The following is a 20,603-nucleotide window of genomic DNA, read 5'->3' on the forward strand; positions in this document are numbered from 1 at the left end:
TGAACCTGGGCCTAGATCTGCTGGTTCCTAGGACAGCACTTTAACCATGAAAGGAGTTTGTTCGGAGTGTAGGGGGAGCTGGTGGGAGAAGGGAACAAAGTGAGCATGAGGGTGAGTGGGGCTAGTAGTGGGGGAGCAGCAGGGGGTGAGGGGTGAGCAGGGCAGAGCCTGGGAGGGGAGGACAAGGAGTGGAGCTAATGAAGGGGATGGCAGTGGGTGTGAGGCATCCAGGGTGGTGAGGAGAAGGAGTTGGGTGGCAACGATCAGAACAGAATCGCAGGGCAAGGCAAGAGTCAGGAAGGCCAGATGCTCTTTCCAGGCACCAACCTAGGCTCTGGTTCATTTCATCCCTGCTCCCCTCCCCATCTCTGCTCCTCTCCCCCCTCACTGCACCCAGCCCAGTGCAGTCTGTGTCCACTGGGCCTGGTCACAGATGGGCCTGGGCCATCTCATGTCCCTGAGCCTGTAGGGATCCTGAGCCTCCCATCATCACCCCCTTCTCATATCCCTCTTCCACACTCCCTCAGCTGGCTCAGGGTGGCCCTGCAAACACCCTGCCTCAGTTTACCCTCTTCATTACTCCTTACATTACTCCACATAGTCCAAAAGGTCTGAGACAAAAGTCCCCTGCTGAGGTCTGTTTTCAGCCCACATAAACCCCAAAATAAAATCTTTTCCTTTGCTCTGCTCCAGCCCTGAAATCCTCGAGTCAGGAGTCCCTCAGCCCCCCCATTCCCAGAGCTGGGCTTGGTTCTGTCTTCCTCATGGAATCAGGAGCCCTCAGCCCTTCTTCCCAGAGCCGGGCTTGGTTCAATCTCCCTCGTGGAATCAGGTGCCCCCAGAGCTGGGTTCAGGTCAGGCTGCACCTTTATTCCCTGCAGCTCTCAGCTTTAGGGCTCTGTCCTGCTGTAGCTGCTGTGGGCTGTCGTTGTCACTTCTGGGTGCTCTTCTCCCTCAGGTGAGCCCCTCTCTCTGGGGGTATCCCCTCCAGGCTCCTTGCTCTGTGAGCTCTCCTGGGATCCCTTCTCCTCAGCAGCTTCCTGTCTCTAGTGAAATTAATGACAGCCAACAACTGATGTAAGTAAGGCAGTGCCTGCACCAACACTGCATCACCCTAACTATACCGACATTAGTCCTATGCCTCTTGTGCAGGTGGAGTTATGATGTCAGTGTAGTACAGCACTTACATCTGTGGGAGCAAGGCTGTTGTGTGTACACTGACATAATTAGGTCAACGTAAGCTGCCTTATGTCCGACTGACTCTGTAGTGTAGACCAACCCTAAGTCAGGCTCTCTGGCCATCGCAGAGGTAGTCAATAGCACTGACCTTTCACCACTGGTGTCATGCTCCTGTGCCAGATATGGACTGGCCACACCACAGCGCTTTCCTCCGAGCCAGATACACACCAGTAGTTAATGCTCTGCCAGGTCTGACAGGAGTGTTTAAAAATGTATTTAGCACACAGCAGCACCTAGTGGCTGAACAGTATAATACAGTTTAGCATTCCATTACATCTCCCCCTTTAAATCCTACATTCCTACCATTTACAGTATTTACACTGTCACACTGTATTTGGAGTGCAGTACGGGTCAGTCTGTCAGGTGTCTCTGAATGTACTGGTCTTCTAATTACATGACCCAAATATGTAACAGATTGGTCCTCTGGGTGTTCATTAGTTGCAATGACTGACTGTGGTCGGTCTGGAATCCTTGAGTCGTCTTCTTGCTCTGCATCCACCATCTGTAGAGTTTGCTCTGTCGATTGTTCTTTCTGAGAAACAAACTGTAGATACTGACAATTTCTGCTGAGCTCTCCTCTGTCAGTCTTGACCACATACAACCTGGGCGCTGAATTATTTTTTATGACAGCTGGAGTATTCCATTCTTTTTCTCCATCCAGTTTGACACAAACACCATCACCAGGTTCTAGACCTGGTATGTCTTTGAGTGATGTTTGTTGTAAAAGTGTTCGTAAGCTCTTTTTGCCTTTTTATCGGATTTGGCTACTCCCTACGTTGGGAGGGCAGTTCTGAGTTGTCTTCCCATCAGGAGTTGTGCTGCACTGTATCCAGGAGCTGCTATTGGTGTTGATCTGTAACTCAGAAGAGCAAAGAATGGATCTTTCTGCTGTAGGATATTCTTGGCTGTCTGTACAGCTCTTTCAGCTTCTCCATTCGCTTGTGAGTAATATGGGCTGCTAGTAATATGGGAAAGACCATATTTTATTTGGCTAAATTAAATTCTGCTGCAGTGAATTGTGGTCCATGCTCTATCACAAGTTCTTCTGGAACCCTGAAATGACCAAAAGTGCACTTCAGTTGCTCTATAACACTCTGGTGTGTTACATCTTTCAAGTACACTATTTCTATATACCTGGAAAAATCATCCACAACTACCAAGTAATGATGTCCCCTGAATTCACATAAATCTGCAGCGAGTCTCTTCCAAGGTCTCTTTCATTCAGACTAGCTCCTTCTTTGCATCATTAATTACTACTGGCCATATCTTTTTTCCTGCAGCCTTCAGCAAAGGAGCTCTGGGAGCCCATTTCGGATCCTCCTCTGCCCATATGACTGTGTTTAATGTTATCAGCTGGAAAAGCATCTTCCTGCTCCTCCCCTGGGGGGACGTCTTTTCCTTTCGGATGGACTTCTTTATAGCCCAGCTCCGGTTCAGGCTTTGTGTTGCTCTTCCAGGCCTCTGCGGGGGAGAGGTCCCTTGTCTCTTCCCTTCTTATTTCAGCTTCTTCTGGGATGTAGGGTGACCAGATGTCCTGATTTTATAGGGACAGTCCCAATATTTGGGGCCTTTTCTTATATAGATGCCTATTGCCCCCCACCCTCTGTCTCAATTTTTTACATTTGCTATCTGGTCACCCTACTTGGATATGTGTTTTTATGTTATTAACATGGTTGCTTTTCCCTTTAGCAACCGGAATCCCCACCTCAGACAGCCCATCTTCCACCCGATGGTCCTGTACCGCTGCACCCACCACAGCGCTGACCTTGTCTCCAGCTGGCTGGCATAGCTCGCTGCCCGGCTGCTCTGTTTTCTGGAGAGGACTTGTCTTCTCTCTCTGGCATAATTTTATCTCTTTCCACAAGGTCTCTGGGCTCTCCTGCTTCATATGTGCCTCAGAACCGGGCTTCATTCCACACTCGATCTTAAGCTGATTCTGGAGCTTCGTCAGCTCCTTCTGCAGCAACAAATACTGCTGTTCCCTGGTTGCCTTCCAGTGCTGAGACTGGCTCCTTCCAGAGCTCCTGCTCCCGCTGGATGGCTTTGGCTGAGATCCAGTCCCTTGTCAGCACATCTCCTCTAGCCCCTCCTCAGCCTTTGGGCCTGGAGGGTGTTCAGCTGTGCAAGGCCTTCTGCCCTGCTCCCCTCAGCTGCAGCAACCTTTTCTTCTAGTTCTTCTCGGTCCATTAGTGGGTGGGTTTGCTGGGTCACTGTAGAGGACATGGCCATTGCTGCAGCTTCCCTTTTAGCCAGCACCTCTGTATCTGTGCCCGTCGACATCCAGCCCTTCAGTGGGTGATCATCTTGTTCCCCTAAAAACCTCCAAGGACACCCATGGCATCACTGCACTCCCTGTGTAAATGCAGCCTCCTGATGATTTATTGCTGGGCTCTCTCTTATCGCACACACCAGAGCCCTCAGCCTGCACCTCTGTCCTCTCTTGAGGCCTCAGCTTTAGTCTGTCTAGTTCTTTAACAAGCAACAGAGGGTCCTGTGGCACCTTTAAGACTAACAGAAGTATTGGGAGCATAAGCTCTCTGTCTGAGGGGTTGGAGCAGATGCGGTTGTACCTCAGCGCTTGGCTGTAGACGATGGATCGTGTGGTGTGTCCGGGGTGGAAGCTGGAGGTATGAAGGTAGGCATTGCAGTCGGTGGGTTTTCGGTATAGGGTGGTGTTAACGTGGCCATCGCTTATTTGTACTGTGGTGTCTAGGAAGTGGACCTCCCGTGTAGATTGGTCCAGGCTGAGGTTGATGGTGGGGTGGAAGCTGTTGAAATCATGGTGGAATTCTTCCAGGGTCTCCTTCCCATGGGTACAGATGATGAAGATGTCATCAATGTAGCGTAGGTAGAGAAGGGGCATGAGTGGACGAGAGCTGTGGAAGCGTTGTTCCAGGTCAGCCATAAAAATGTTGGCATATTGTGGGGCCATGCGGGTGCCCATAGCGGTGCCACTGGTCTGGAGGTATATATTGTCACCAAATTTGAAATAATTGTGCGTGAGGATAAAGTCACAGAGCTCAGCAACAAGTTGTGCTGTGTCATCATCAGGGATACTGTTCCTGACAGCTTGTATTCCATCTGTGTGTGGGATGTTTGTGTAGAGAGCCTCTACATCCATGGTGGCTAGGATGGTGTTTTCTGGGAGGTCACCAATGCATTGTAGTTTTCTCAGGAAATCAGTGGTGTCACGGAGATAGCTGGGAGTGCTGGTGGCGTAGGGTCTGAGTAGGGAGTCCACATATCCAGACAGTCCTTCAGTGAGAGTGCCAATGCCCGAGATGATGGGGCGTCCAGGATTTCCAGGTTTGTGGATCTTGGGTAGTAGATAGAATACCCCCGGTCGGGGCTCTAAGGGTATGTTGATTTGTTCCTGTGTTAGTGTAGGGAGTGTCCTGAGTAGATGGTGCAGTTTCTTAGTGTATTCCTCAGTGGGATCTGAGGAAAGTGGCTTGTAGAATTTAGTATTGGAGAGTTGTCTGGCAGCCTCCTTCTGGTAGTCAGACCTGTTCATGATGACAACAGCACCTCCTTTATCAGCCTCTACAGCCAAGCGCTGAGGTACAACCGCATCTGCTCCAACCCCTCAGACAGAGACCAACACCTACAAGATCTTCACCAAGCATTCTCAAAACTACAATGCCCACACAAGGAAATAAAGAAACAAATCAACAGAGCCAGACGTGTACCCAGAAGCCTCCTGCTACAAGACAGGCCCAAAAAAGAAACCAACAGAACTCCACTGGCCATCACCTACAGTCCTCAGCTTAAACTTCTCCAACGCATCATCAGTGATCTACAACCCATCCTGGACAATGATCCCTCACTTTCACAGACCTTGGGAGGCAGGCCAGTCCTCGCCCACAGACAACCCGCCAACCTTAAGCATATTCTCACCAGCAACCACACACCGCACCATAACAACTCTAACTCAGGAACCAACCCATGCAACAAACCTCGATGCCAACTCTGCCCACATATCTACACCAGCAACACCATCACAGGACCTAACCAGATCAGCTACAACATCACCGGCTCATTCACCTGCATGTCCACCAACGTTATATATGCCATCATGTGCCAGCAATGCCCCTCTGCTATGTACATTGGCCAAACTGGACAGTCACTACGCAAGAGGATAAATGGACACAAGTCAGATATCAGGAATGGCAATATACAAAAACCTGTAGGAGAACACTTCAACCTCCCTGGCCACACAATAGCAGATGTAAAGGTAGCCATCTTACAGCAAAAAAAACTTCAGGACCAGACTCCAAAGAGAAACTGCTGAGCTCCAGTTCATTTGCAAATTTGACACCATCAGATCAGGATTAAACAAAGACTGTGAATGGCTATCCAACTACAGAAGCAGTTTCTCCTCCCTTGGTGTTCACACCTCAACTGCTAGCAGAGCACCTCACCCCCCCTGATTGAACTAACCTCGTTATCTCCATACTGATTTATACCTGCCTCTGGAAATTTCCATTACTTGCATCTGAAGAAGTGAGGTTCTTACCCATGAAAGCTTATGCTCCCAATACTTCTGTTAGTCTTAAAGGTGCCACAGGACCCTCTGTTGCTTTTTACAGATTCAGACTAACACGGCTACCCCTCTGATACTAGTTCTTTAACTTCTTTCATAATCTGTTCCTTCTCCTCTAGTAGGAAACGTCTATATTGGAGCTAAGAGGTATGATTCCCAGCTCATGTAGACGTAGCTAAATTAGTACTTAACAATAGCCATGTGGCCAGGGTAGCACAGGTGGCAGCTTCAGCTACCTGCCTGAGTACAAACCCGCCCAGCCCCACTTGGTACATACTCAGGCAGCTGGCCCGAGCTTCCCATCCTTGCCGGACTACACAACTACCTTCAGCGTGCTAGCTTGAGCAGAGTTAGTGCAGGTACGTCTACATGAGCTGGGAATCTCACCTCCCAGCTCAGTTGCAGACACCCTCTGTTTCACCTTCTCCAAATTTCTTCCTTCTAACCGGTGTGGCAGGCTCCTGTGTCCCAGCAAACCGTCCTCTAGTTTCCCAGCCACACCACTCACATCCTGCAGCCCTTTCTGGGCCCCTCCTTCGCAAGGCCTAGGGCTTGTTCAAGCCCTTCCTGTTTTGGCTCCTGGGTAACTTTCCTCCTGCATGGCTCATTTTCTACCTTGGCTGCCTGCAGCTTGGCTGTCTTGAGATTGTTGTTCTACATCTCCCTGTTGCTTTGCACCTCCCTTAGATGAACTATTCTGGTCTCCAGGTGCTGCTTCTCCTCTAGGGCCAGGGCTCCTTGACCAGGGGTATTGGCAATTCCAACTGCCACTTCCTCCCTGTGGGGTGGTGCCTGGTGCTTGGTACATTCAGCAGCTGTGAGTTTCTCCTGAATATCAATAATCACACCAGTCCTTGGCTAACATGGGTGCTGGAGCTTTATCTTCAATGGCTGGGCTTCTTGGGAGCCAGAGCAGAATTTCTTCTGCCGAACGCCTTGTTCCTTTTTCAGTGCATTGACCCATTTGCTCTCTGTAGCCACAGTCTGGTGGCTTCTCTCCTGCTCTGCGAGTAGCTCCTTCTGCCTGTCCTCTGGTCACTGGGTTTGCTCCTGTTGCTTGGTCAGTTTCAGTAAGAAAACCCCCACCTCGGCCTGCAAATTACAGAGCTGTTCAATATCCCTGTCAGAGCCCTTGTCACACCCCTCTCCTGGGACCACCAGAAATGCTGAATCACATTTAGCTTCTGACTCAGCTCCCCTGGCCCAGAGAGCCGGCTGTCCACTAGAGCTGCTGGTTGGATCATTTTCCAAGGGAGTCAGTTCAGGTTCTTGGGGGAAGCTGCTCAAATGCCCCCAATTCCCAAGCTTTGAATCTGGGAGTGAGGCTAAGGTATCCCTGATAAGCAGAGGGACGTCTGAAACCCATGGCCGGCCTCTCCCTCTGAAGCTTATACCCCAGGACCTGGTTTCTTAGCTACCCATTTTACCCAGTACTAGAAACTCTTCCTGCCCGATAGTGACATCCCCTCTGCACAAAGTCCAAAGTTCTTGTAGGGCACCATCTTTTTACGTGTCCCTTTTCCCTGCAGTCAAAACAAATTAACTCTGGGGGCGGGAGGGTCACTTTTCCCAGGCCAAAATGGGGTTCCCACAGTCCTTGGCCTGCCCTCCCCACGGCAGGGTGTCTTTAATAACCTGGGACTCCCCTGTTCCCCAAGTGTTCTGGGAAACCAGGCCAGTTTCCCCGTCCTTGCTCCTGGAGGCAGCCCCATCTTATGTGCCCATCCTGCCCACAGTCAGTGCACAGCATTGGACCAGCCCTGTCTGTGGTGGGTCAGGGTGACACTTTTGAGTCACTGGCCCTCCTCAGTGCGTTGCTGTGGGTGCCTGGGCACTTCCAGCAATGGGAGCTGGAACACCCATGGCTGTTGCTTGCATCCAGACACCAGCTTGGGAGAGTAAATGTCCCACCGGCATGGAAGGTGTCTGTGCTGTGCTGCTCTGTCAGCCCTCCTGGGCGAGTCTCAGAGCTGGGGTGACAGATTTTGGCTCGTGCAGTTTGTGCTACAGCATTAAACACAGCTGTGTAGATGTTGTGTCTGGGGCTGGAGCTTGAGTTTGAAGCCCCCCCTGCTCCCTGGGCTTAAGGGCCCGAAATTCAGACTGAGCCAGAAGGTCTGTATGGCTCTTTTTAGCGCCATAGCAGGAGCCCCACAAACCTCAGTCTGTGGACTGAGCTCCAGGACTCGCTGCTGTGGGCTGTATAGATGAACCCAAAGTGTCTCCAGAGTCTGGGTGTGAAAGTTCCCAGCGTGTCTGGCCCAGGGCCGATTAATGAGAGTGAGGGGGGTGGCTGGCGCAGTTATTAGATGGAGACACCTGAGCTCCTGAGGATCTGAGATGGTCTCTGTGACCATTATCCACTCTGGGAGACACCTAGGTGCAGCTGCAGAGGGTCTGTGCCACTTGCAGAGTCCATGGGACAAATCTCTCTGGACAGAGAGTTCAGGCTGGAGCCGAGTCTCCAGTTTCAGCCTGATTTGGGGGTGAGATCAGGGTCTGGAGGGGGGAATTTTTCTACCTAGGGCAAATTTAACAGCAGCTGTGGAATGTTTCATAGCTGATGCCCTGAGCACGGCCTGCCCGTAACTGTGTGTTTCCGGGGATGTTGACAGTCACTCACTGCACATCTCTGGAGTTTGGACTCCTAAGTTGCTCAGACAGGTTTGAAGTGGGGCTGGGAGAAATGTTTTGGAGAAATAGTTTATATTTTTGGTTCGATTGAAACTATTCCCGAATCCATGTTGAGTTTGCTGACTAGTTTCAATGAACAGAAAAAGGTGCCCCCTGTGTGATGTGGGGTGGGAATTGGAATGTGGGTCTCCCCCCTCAGGTGAGGGCTGGACCCGCTGGGCTCCGAGTGTCTGACGTGGGGTTCCCTCAATCTCTCCTGCTGAAGACGCCCCCTGTGTCTAAACACTGCCATGGGCCTGGGCCAGAGCGTGGGAGTGAGAATGACTCTGCAGCCCAGTGGGTCGGGCCATATCTTGGAGCCCAGAGTCCAGCTCCCCTGCTCCAGTGACCCTGTAATTACTGACCTATAACCCTAGTGAAGGGAGAGGTTATGGCCCCTGGCACAGCAGTGTCTCAGGCCGTGTCTGCCGGGGTTTCCTTGCGCCGATGTAGCTGCCCCGGTGCAATCCCCTAGTGCAGACGCGCTGCGCAGGTATGGGCTGGGACTGGCACCTGATGCACCTTCTCCCAGATGGAGGGGGCAGGAAGTGAGGAAATCCCCCCTCCAAAGCAACAGAGATTCCCTGTGGTCTGCCCCGTCCCTCATATGCCTCTGCCTCCCAGGTGCCTGCGACTCCTCAGTACCACTTGGCCCTTGCCTCTAGTCATCCATAACCCCAGTGAGGGGAGGGGTTATGGCAGGGGATGGCCACTGACATAACCCAGCCAGCCCCCTCTGACTTTAGTGCAGGCAGGAAGGGGTTAAGCCCTAAGGATGCATTGTGCACCAGGGCCCAGGGAACCTGATTGCAGGGGCTTCAGCGAACCAGGCCAGAGAGGTGGCTGAGCAGGGAGGGTGCCTAGGGGATGGAGTAGCTCCGCACTCCCTGGGGGCGGGACCCTACCCCAGGGGCTGCTGTGGAGCCTGCAGGTTTGGGGCGTGAACAGGCTGGAAATCGCTTCCCCCGCCCCACTCCAGAGCTTACTGAGGAGAGGAGAGGCTTCCGTGTGCCACTGCTGGGGGGGGGAGGTTGGCACATGCAGAGCTCGGCTCCTCTTGGCCAGTGCCCCGGGCTGGAGGGTCTTGGGCTTTCCCAGAGTGCTGGCCCAGCCAGAGGCAATGGGGGAAGGAAAGAGCCTGCCAGCGAGGCTGCTGGGGAGCTGCTGAGCACTCGGATCAGGGGCTGGTTCTTCACACAGTGCTGGGAGCAGGATGTGCCCTGCTGGGGGGCAGCAGATATGGAGGAGCAGTGGGGCTGGGGGTGGGAAGGAGCAAAGCAGGGAGAGGACAGCAAGAGGGGGAGCACGTAAAGGGCCGAGGGGTGGGCAGCAGGGGCAACATGTAACTGGCTGCCGCCTGGTGCCTGCCTGCACTCCCCAGCTACCGCAGCTCGCAGCACGCAGCCAGCACTGGCCGGAAATGGGACAGGGGTTAGGGCCCTGCTGGCTGAGAGCTGGCACGCAGTGAGGGCTGCACTGATGGACCAGCAGCGGGAGAGTCCGGCCCTGCGTTCTGCATCTTCGCCCCAGCACCAGCCTTGCAAACCCACCCGCATCGTCAGCCACTGGCCATCTCCTCCTCACCACTGGTGGGTGGGCATCTGGTGAGCAGGGATCTGGCCAGCAGCAGGACCCACCACTACTAATGGGGCAGAGACAGAAAATACAGGACAATTTGCCCATTTTAAAGAAAAAACTGGAACACCGGCAGGAGAGTTTAATATGGGACTGTCCTTTTAAAAAAGGGATGTCTGGTCACCCTACCCCTGAGGGGAGTCTGGCCCGTCTGCCTGTGAGGAGACAATGAGCTGGGAAAGGGCAGGGGGAGTGGGGGTGGGGGTGGGGGTGGGAAGGTGTCAATGGGGGGATGGGGGAAGGGGACAGATGATGCTGGGAGAGGAAAGGGGAGGGACAGATGACAGGAGCAGAAGGGGGCAGGGGAAGAGGGGAGGGTCAGGCACAAAGGCAATGGGGGGGCAAGAGGAGCGAGCACCAGGAGGTGGAAGGGATGAGGGGTGTGGCAGGTGCCAGGACCATGGGGCGGGGGAGTGAATGGGCAGGCACCAGGAACAAGGACCTGGGGATTACAGTGGATGAAAAGCTGGATATGTGTCAGCAGTGTGCCCTTGTTGCCAAGAAGGCTAACGGCATATTGGGCTGCATTAGTAGGAGCATTGCCAGACGATTGAGGGAAGTGATTATTCCCCTCTATTTGGCACTGGTAAGGCCACACCTGGAGTATTGCGTCCAGTTTTGATCCCCCCACTACAGAAAGGATGTGGACAAATTGGAGAGAGTCCAGCAGAGGGCAACAAAAATGATTAGGGGGCTGGAGCACATGACTTATGAGGAGAGGCTGAGGGAACTGGGGTTATTTAGTCTGCAGAAGAGAAGAGTGAGGGGGGATTTGATAGCAGACTTCAACTGCCTGAAGGGGGTTTCCAAAGAGAATGGAGCTAGGCTGTTCTCAGTGGTGGCAGATGACAGAACAAGGAGCAATGGTCTCAAGTTGCAGTGAGGGAGGTCTAGGTTGGATATTAGGAAACACTATTTCACTAGGAGGGTGGTGAAGCACTGGAATGGGTTACCTAGGGAAGTGGTGGAATCTCCATCCTTAGAGGTTTTTAAGGCCCACTTGACAAAGCGCTGGCTGGGATGATTTAGTTGGGATTGGTCCTGCTTTGAGCAGGGGGTTGGACTAGATGACCTCCTGAGGTCTCTTCCAACCCTAATCTTCTATGATTCTATGACACAGAGTGAGGCAGGAGCCTGGGGGCAGAGGGGCTGGCTGGGACAGGGGCAGTCACCAGTGGGTGGAGGAAGGCGCGAGGAGGGGAAGGTGCCAGGGGGAAGAATGGAGTGATGGGAGGAGTGGGCACTGGGGGGCGGGGGATAAGGGGGAAAAGGAGGCAGGCATTAGGGCCATAGAGTATGCATGAGGGGCAGTACTGGAGATGAGGGGAAGGGTGGGCACAAGGGGCCAAAGGGGGCAGAAGAAGGGGCGGGCACTGGGGCTCAGACTGGGGGAGAGGGACAGGGCTCGCACCAGGGGACAAAAGGGGTGAACAGACGGGCAGGCACTGGGAAGGCAGAGGGTGGGTAGAAGGAGGGGCTGGCACCAGGGGAAAGGAGGGGGTGGGGGAAGGTGCAGGTGACAAGGGGAGAAAGAGGGGTGAGGGGTAGGGCGGGTGCCAGAGGGCCATGGGGGGTGAGGGGTGGGGCAGACCCCAGGGGGCAACAGGGAAGCAAAGGAAAGGGGCAGTCATAAAAGTGGAGAAGGGCATGAGGGGTAGGTGCCAGGAAGACTGAGGGGGGCAAGGAAAGGGCAGGCACCAGGAGGGATGTGGGACTGAGCAGATGGGCAGATGCGAGGAGAGGGGACGGGCACCGGGGGCAGTGTGGGGGCAAGGGAACAGCTGAGCACAGAGGGGCAGAGAGAGGGGTGTGGGGATGTGGGCACCAGGGGGGGAGAGGGAGGGTGAGGGGAGGGGGGCACCAGTGGGGTAGAGATGGGGTGAGGGAAAGGGCTTACACCAGGGTTCCAAAGAGGGGAAGGGAAGGGCAGGCACCATGGAGGCAGATGGGGGCAATGGTAGAGATGTGACTCGGGCAGCAGAGGAAGAGTGAAGGGAGGGGCTGGCACCAGGGCACTAGAGGGGGGGTGAGGGGTGCTGGTGTCAGGGGGGCAGAGGGCGAGGGGAGGGGCAGGGAGGAGAACTAAGGGGAAGGTGCCAGGGGGAGGGGGTGCGAGGGAAGGGACAGGCACTGTGGGGAGTGACAGGGATACAGGTTAATTTCCCTTTGATGCCAGTGACCAGCCCCTGCCCCCGGCACTGACTTTGTGACTCTCTCCCTAGTGGACGTGACTCTGGATCCAGACACGGCAAATCCCAACCTCGTCCTGTCTGAGGATCAGAAACATGTGAGCCACGGAGCCTGGGATCTGTCCAACAAGTCTGAGGGATTTGAGCATGATATCTGGGTCCTGGGCGCTGAGGGGTTCACGGGCGGGAGGCGTTACTGGGAGGTGGAGGTGGGAGGCAAGATAGGCTGGTACCTGGGGGTTTGTAGGGAATCTGTGAGCAGGAAGGGGAAGGTCACACTCACACCTGTGAATGGATACTGGGTTGTGTGGCTGAAGGGTGGGGTATACCAGGCCCTCACCTCCCCCTCTACCTCCCTCCCCGTGAGCATCAAGCCCAGCCGGGTGGGGATTTTCCTGGACTATGAGGCAGACGAGGTCTCATTTTACAATGTGACTGACAGGTCCCTTCTCTTCACTTTCACTGACACCTTCTCCGGGACGCTCCGCCCTTATTTCAGTCCTGGTTACTATGATTGGGGTACAAACGCGGATCCTCTGAAAATCTGCCCAGTCCCAGCTCAGGCCGGAGGGAATCTCTCTTCCTGACAGTGACCCCTGCGGCACAGACTGGCCCCTCCAAGCACTGCTGCTCTTCCCGCCCCCAGTGGTGGGGGGCAGTTACTGCAGATAACTGGACTTTTTGTGCTGATCGGACGCTGCCAGTTTCCCTTTTCAACTGGAGGTTCTAGTTGAGAACTGAACACCTGGCAACCCCACCCCAGGCTGGGTGAATGGGTCCCACTTGCTGGAAGGAGCAAGACAGATTTTCACCCCTCCCTCTGTGTTTGCTCCATCCCTGGCACAGGGCAATGCTGGTAAGAAATACTGCCAGACAGCTGGTGGTTTTTGCTGTCCTCACCTTTCCCCGTCCTATGTCCCAGGGGTAGCAGATGGTGGTGGACGGGGATCATTCACTCCTGTCAGAATATTCTACCCCTGTGAAATCTCAATGTAAAATATGAAAGAAAAAAGATTATTTTAATGTAGAAAATATTATTGTCACAAGGTGTAAATGCAAGAACATTTTCATTTACATTTCAACTGCATTTCAAAAACAAGCATCTAAACATATTTTTAGAAATGGAATTATTTACATTTTTTTTTAATTTTTCCCTCAAATCTATATTGAAGTTTAACTTCTCTAAATAGTATAATTTGTATTTCAGCTGTGGAATTTCAAGAAATCCAAAATATTTATCTTAACAAAAACAATTATTAAATTATCAGACTGGGTTGCTCAGTTACAATGTACATGTGTCATAAACATCACAACTACACACATGTGCAGCTGCTCTCGCTCTCTTTTCCTTTCTTTATTGTCTTGATTGGTTCTCTCTGGCAGGCCAGGCACATACACCCACCCCCTTCACTACACCTTTGACAATTAATTGGTGAAAAAATTATAGAATGAATTAAGCAATATATTTAAGTTAACTCACACAAGATTATAAAATAGTCTTTGAACTTCTGTGAGTATTAATTCATGTGATTTTTAACTTTCTAGCTTCATATAATCAGTAATCAAGATATGACACTTCTTTTCTTGTTCTCACATCAATTAAGAAAACACGGTCCCGAACCTCAAACGCTATCTGCCTATATATAGAAATCTCTTTTACAATTTCCTTTTCTTAGTTTATTTTTCTTTAGAAATATTATTTGCAGGCAATGTACTGTCAGTGTCCACTGTTGATTTCAATGTACTGCTGGGCTCTTTATGTTCTTGGTTCTAAGGATGAAACAAATATATTTTGGTAAAGAAACAGAGACAGGATTGTATTCCTTTACTGAATCATCATAAATTAAGTTCATTGTATTAAAGACGCTGGCACTTGATGACACATAACATGGAATTTGGTGATGCTTTATTAGGAAACCTTTCTTCTCGGCCACAAATCAGTTGAAAGGGTGATATTTTGTTGTCATGTGAGGTTTAGAGTACAAAGAAAATAAAGTTGCTCCAGGAAATTCATCTCAGTTCCTCTGGGTTCTGTCCATCACTTTCTGGAATGCTCTGTAAAAATAGTGACTGATTGATCTAATTCCTTCAAATTAGCCAGTGAACTAATTTCTTCAAGAGCTAGCTGAGCAGAATATGAGGGGAGGCACATCACATGGCATTGCTAGGACTACTTTTTGTTTTAAATGTGATATGTTATGAACACTTTCAATGTAATAATTCAGTTTTGAAAATTTATTCACAATATGCCATTCATGTCAGAGTGCCCTAAACTTACTTTGATTATTTGAAAATAAATACCCTAAAGTTATCTTTTGATGGATTCATTTGTGTTTTTATCCAGTCTGCTGGTGTCTAGGTGGCATGGGCTGCTGAAGCTATGTGTTTTTCCTAGTTTTTAACACAGGGAAATGTTAATCTAAAAATAGATAATTTTTCCTTAAAATTTCCTACAGAAATATCTGCGTTCCTTTCCCTATTTCTCACTGAATTATGTGTAATTACTATGGTTTCTTATCCAATCTTATTGTGTTATTACATGGGAAAATATGTTGGCAAATAGTAAAAACTATGTTGTATATTAACATATCTGATAAGACATATAAGGGTGTTGTCACTAACAATTTACAGCATGAAATGTCATGAAGAGATTGCTGGCAATGTTCATTTTGAAATTTCTAACTATGAATGCTCCTGCATCAGTTCCTGCAACCCCCGGCTGGCAGACCTCTGTGTGAATTAAGCAGCAGGCAGTCTGCTGGGGAACCTCCACCAAGTGTCTTTATTACCTTTCATGGTGCATCACAGAATAGCAGCAGTTATGAGGAGCCCTCTTCCTGCTCCCTGGTTCAGCCTTTTATACTGCTGCTTTCTTCTCAGTGCTGAGCTAGTGACCTCATCAGCCTCCCTACGGGGTGCAAGTGATCCCCTCTGCCCTTCTGTAACAAGGGGTGCTCTCATGGGCCACCTACTGAGAGTACCAATTCAGGACAATTTGATGAGAAACAGGGCAGTCACAGCCTCAGGCTGGTGGTTCTCCACCTCTAAGGCACACCAAACCAGCCAGACAGAGAGGACTTCAGTTTCACCCCACTGGCTAACCAGAAGTCATACAATCAATTCCCTCAGGTACCCCAGTTCCCTTCTACCACCAGTAGCACTCCTTATAGGGATGACTGATTATGAAAACCAGTGTCCCCAATTAAAGGTTCTCCTGATCCCAAAGGACCAGCCACAAAACCCAAGTCAATATAAAAATCAAATCTTACCCAAAAATCACGATTTCGCCAGTCTTTTAGGATGTAAAATCTAACGGTTTATTCATAAAAAGAAAGAAATATAGATGAGAGTTAAAATCAGTTAAAGGAATCAAATACATACAACAATTGAAAAGTTCTTGGTTCAGGCTTATAGCAGTGATGGAATAAACTGCTGCCTCAAATCAAGTCTCTGGAGTACACCCACAGATTTGGATGGGTCCTTCAGTCCTTTGTTTAGAGCTTCAGTTTGTAGCAAAGTTCCTCCAGAGACCAGAAGCAGGTTTGAAGACAAAATGGGGGGACTTCCAGGGCCTTTTTATATCCTCTACCATGTGGAAGATCCCCATTGTTCTTACTGTGGAAAATCACAGCAGAAGATGGAGTTTGAAGTCACATGGGCAAGTCACATGTCTATGCATGATTCAGTTCTTTGCAGGTGGCAGCCATTGCTCACATGCTACTTTGAACATTCCCAGGAAGGCTCCTCAGATGTGGATTGGAGTCTCACAGGGTCCATTGTCAGTTAAGTGTTTCTTGATGGGGCACTTAATCGGAGTAGTCCCTTCTCAATGAGCTGGCCAAATGCTTCACTGGTGCTACTTAGAATCAAACACATTGAAATACAGATACATAGCCAATACTCATAACTTCAAATACATAAATGCTACACACATACAAGTAGTTTAATCACAATCAGCAAACTACAACCTTTTCATAGACATCTTACTTGACCATCTTTGTACAAGATTTGTTGCAACTATATGACAGTGGTTGCAATAATGATATATATGGTCATAGTTCATTTATATAACGTCACACCTTCCAAACCCAAACTACCAAAATTAAATCTGCTCCCAGCAATTCCCAGGGTTTAACAACCTATGTACAAGAACACAGGCTGGAGTTATCATTTGGATCTTTCCTATGACATTTTTTATTATAATCCCATATATAGTCAGCAAAGTAAATGTTATCATGTGGTTTCTGTAGTAGTTGATGTCTCCACACAGTCAGAATCTAACTTTCCGTGTTTTTCACAAGTAAATAAATACAGGCCAAACTTCTGCAACTGAAAACTTGCATAAATACACTGTTCCAGCACAACGGGCAATAGAAGTCTTTGCTGCCCTGTGTCATCCATTAGTCACATGTGCACTTGTTATAGCTGATTAGAACCTTTATTGTGCAGCAATAATAAATACAGAGAGTGATAAACAATTAGCTTGGCTAACGTTTAAAAACACTTCAGATGTATTTAACATGGGGAAAGATGCAAAGTGTTTGATTTAACGGGGAGCTGTCCACCCAGGTCCACTTCATTGTAAAGTTAAGTCCAATCCGAGAAGGACATTTGCTTTGCATGATATCCTGTATGAACTCCTGCAATGCCAGGAGTTACAGCACTCCTCAGAGAGCGCTGCAGGAAAACGCCGCTGTGTGTTCACACTGTCAGCTGCCAGTTATTAGTCATTTTAATTCTAGTGATCACTTCACACAATAAAGACTCCCAACTGAGTCCAATCAGCTTTGTCTTTAAACAGAAGAGTTAAATAATGTCTAGAAGAGTTCTTCAGGCAGACCCTACCTACCTCCATTTTTTTCTGTTACACTAGCAGTTGGCCTCCCTACCCCTGCTTAGCAAGTGAGGTAGCTGAGGGTGACCCCCTCATTCAGGCAGGCTAAGCACAATTCCACTGCCCATTACTCATACAATAAAGATAACATTTCACTACCCCTGCATTCAGTAATAAAGTGATTTGGAATCCAAACCCAGCCAAAATTGATCACTTTGTCAAAGCAGTTCCCTCTGGTGTGCACCTACACAGAGTAGGTGTGTTTATACAAATGCAGTCGGTTCCTGAAGTCTTCCCGCCCAGCTCAGCACTAGATGTCGCGGGGAGGGCTCATTCAGACTTGCCTACATATCACTGAACCCAACACAGTGTACGAGCCTCACAGCTACTGAAATTGTCCAATCTGATTTGTTTGAAGCTGTGTTTGTGCCCAATAGTACGGGTGCTGAAACACCTGGTTGTACTATAGATCTAAATGTTTTATTCAATTGTCAATATAATATCCAGGGTGAGCCTGTGTGAAAGCGGAAGATCTCTGATAGTCAAAAGTCCCAATCCTTGTATCTATTTTGTAATCTATTATATATATTTTTGGGTCTAGGCCCTGTGTTATAGGCTTCCTTTTAAAGGGAAATAACAACTCTCTAGCTAGGGATGTTGGTCTAGTGCGGGTGCATTGTAACTGCAGCGATATAACAGTTTATTTTTGGAGTGTTATTCATAAAAAAGGCATTTGAAATTATTAAGTGTGTGTGTAACTGTCTTATGGTAAAGAGAGGTAGTGGATTGCTAAGGAGAGAAAGAAAGTGAATCCCATTAGAATACACAGCATCCTGGATAATTTTCATGAAGCCCTGCCCCTACCACCTGCAATTCTGGGTGTTCTTAGACAAATCTCATACTCCTCTGCTCCGATGGATCAAAGTGGCCATTTTCCTTCATGGAGACCTGCTTGGGGAGTCAAGTTACAGCATCCCCAGCTCAAGGAATTTCCGGGAAGGGAAGGGAAGGGAAGGGAAGGGAAGTGTTGTGTCTTTTGCTCTCTACACAATAGGGAGCAGGTCTGAAACGTTCACAGCAGCCAGAGAACTCACGGGTGGAGTTTAAAAGGTAGCTAAGAATGCAGACTACCAATTCCTACTCCTGGAGGAATTCTGTGCCACTGCCCATATGCAGAATTCATGTCTGGTGCAGATTTTTTTTCCCCAGAGAAAAGATATTCTGCCTGAGAAGTGCTGCAGTTCTGCCTTTTGCCCACCAGAGGCCACCATGGCTATAATAGCTGGCTTTCTAGGACCACAGCAGCGTCTGGTGGGGTAAAAGGTGGAACTGCAGAACTTCTCAGGCAGAATGTATTTTCTTCAGGAAAATAAAATTCTGGGCATGCGCAGTGTCACAGAATCCCCCCAGGAGCAGGGCCGGTGTAACCACTAGGCTAACTAGGCGGCCGCCTAGGGCGCCAAGATTTGGGGACGCCAAAAAGCGGTGTCCGGCGTCACGGGAGTCAGCTGAGTGGGGCAGGGCGGGGAGCGAGGCCTCCATAACAAACCCGCCCCCACCGTCCTGAGCTCAGGTGAGCTTCACCCTCCAATGCACCGCACCTGGGGCCGGGCGCAGCCACCTCCTGGGGTGAGGGAAAGTGAAACTAAACCCCGCAGCGCGACGGAGGGGAAAGGGCTGGCGCAGCTGCCACTTCCAAACACCGACCCCCCCTCTGGTGGCACTGTGCCAATGCGGGGAGCCGGCCATGATCCCCAGGGAGATCCTCACCTGCTCCCTGGGAGAGTCCGGCTCTGCCCTCCTTGCCCCGGGTCACCCCTGGAGGGCAAAGTACTCAGAGCCTAGGAACGTTTAGAGACCCTGCGAGCTGGGGGCATTCTCAGCCTCCTCCTTGCTCATAGCTTCCCCCGGGCCAGAAGGGACCATTGTGATCATCTCCTCTGACCCCCTTGTATTAATTCTAATGAACAATGCCACATTATGCAGTATTCATTTTTGAAAGTTTATAATAAGTGATTCTCCAGGGGGAGTGGAGGGAGAGGGGGAGAGGGAGCGGGGATGCAAGGTGTAAGTTTTGCCTAGGGCACAAAATATCCTTGCACCTGCCCTGCCCAGGAGTAGAAGTTCATCACAGCACTCTGCCCTCAGAGCCAGGTTAGGACAGACAGAGTGGAGCACACAAAGCTGCTGGGTGGGTCACAGACTGGGGTTCAGAATGGCTGGTGGGGGGCACTGACTGGGGCATGGGCTCAGGAATTAGTGCGGTGACAGCACTGAGTGAGGGGCTGAATGGCAGTGGGGTTGCAAGGCCACATGAGGATGGGGGCAGTTGGGCCAACAGCTACCAGGGTGTCCCCTCCCTGGAATGCAGGCTCAGAGGACAAGCTGGCCATGGTCCACAGACACTAAAGTGATCCCCAGGTGCAGCCATGAGCGCGCAGGGCCCAGGTGCTACTGGCAGCCCTTGTGATAGTGGATGCCCTAGGGACAGGAGGAGGAGGCTCTGACCTCCTGGGAAGAGTGAAGGAAGCAGAAGTGAAGACAGTTCTTGCACTGTGGGAGGCAAGAGACCAGAAGGGAGCCTGTAGTCCAGTGAGTGGACCACAGGGAACACGAGACAGCAGCCAGTGGGAAGGTCTGGGCCCCCGAGGAGAGATGAGCGAGACGGAGGAGGAATTGACGGGGCGCTCAGAGCAGAGGCAGGTCGGGGCCCCAGAGGAGAGATGAGTGAGACAGAGGAAGAAGTCCTAGTTCATGGGAGAGACAGGACTGGGTTTCGGAGCACGGACACCTGATCTGGAGATGGAAAGAGCTGGCAAGTTCAGTGGGGAAGAGAGGCAGCAGCCCCACAGAGTGCGCTGTCCAATTGGCCTTGGGGAAACTGGGAGAGAAATGAACTGTGAGATGCCAGTACCTGGGTGCCGGGCAGGTGGCAGCCCACAGCACTGCAAGTGAGAATGCCCCTGGAAGGGGGACAAGGGCCAGGCTCCCCATGTCAGACAGAGCCCAGGAGGCAGCTGGGTGCTTGCCTCTGGAGCAGGCTACTGTCTCCCAACATCACCAGCTGTCATACAGGAGGGGAGTCATCACAGCTAAGGGCCAGGGGACACGGTGCAGACCAATGGTCCATCTAGCCCTGTGTCCTTTCTTTGATATCAGCCCATACCAGAGCTTCTGTGGGAGTGATCAGAACAGGACAATTATGGAGTGATCCACCCCTGTCTTCCAGTCCTGGCTTCTGGCCATCAGAGGTTTAGGGTCACCCCGAGAAGGGGTTTGCATCCCTGACCATCTTGGCTAATAGCCACTGATGGACCTATCTTCCAGGAACTTCTGCAATTCTTTTTAACCCCAGTTATTCTTTTGGCCATAAGAATATCCGGTGGCAATGAGTTCCAGAGGCTAATTGTCCATTATGTGAAAAAGTACTTCCTCTTGCTTATAGTAATTCTGCAGCCTGTTAGTTTCATCAGGAGAGTTGGCAACCCTA

At 50.6% G+C, this 20,603-nt stretch overlaps 2 protein-coding genes across 2 annotated transcripts in view; one reads left to right on the forward strand and one right to left on the reverse strand.

The window, feature by feature from the left end:
• The window catches only part of LOC135888087 (butyrophilin subfamily 1 member A1-like), a 69,883-nt gene extending 57,017 nt beyond the window's left edge, over positions 1-12,866 (forward strand). The window contains exon 11 of the mRNA XM_065415898.1: positions 12,313-12,866. Within this exon, the coding sequence (XP_065271970.1) occupies positions 12,313-12,866 (554 nt within the window). The remainder of the gene's footprint in view (positions 1-12,312) is intronic.
• The window catches only part of LOC135887539 (zinc finger protein 850-like), a 437,015-nt gene that overhangs the window by 209,612 nt on the left and 206,800 nt on the right, over positions 1-20,603 (reverse strand). The gene's annotated exons all lie outside the window — the stretch shown is intronic.

The sequence above is a fragment of the Emys orbicularis genome, chromosome 13 (assembly GCF_028017835.1).
Source record: "Emys orbicularis isolate rEmyOrb1 chromosome 13, rEmyOrb1.hap1, whole genome shotgun sequence".
Taxonomy (NCBI): Eukaryota; Metazoa; Chordata; order Testudines; family Emydidae; genus Emys; species Emys orbicularis.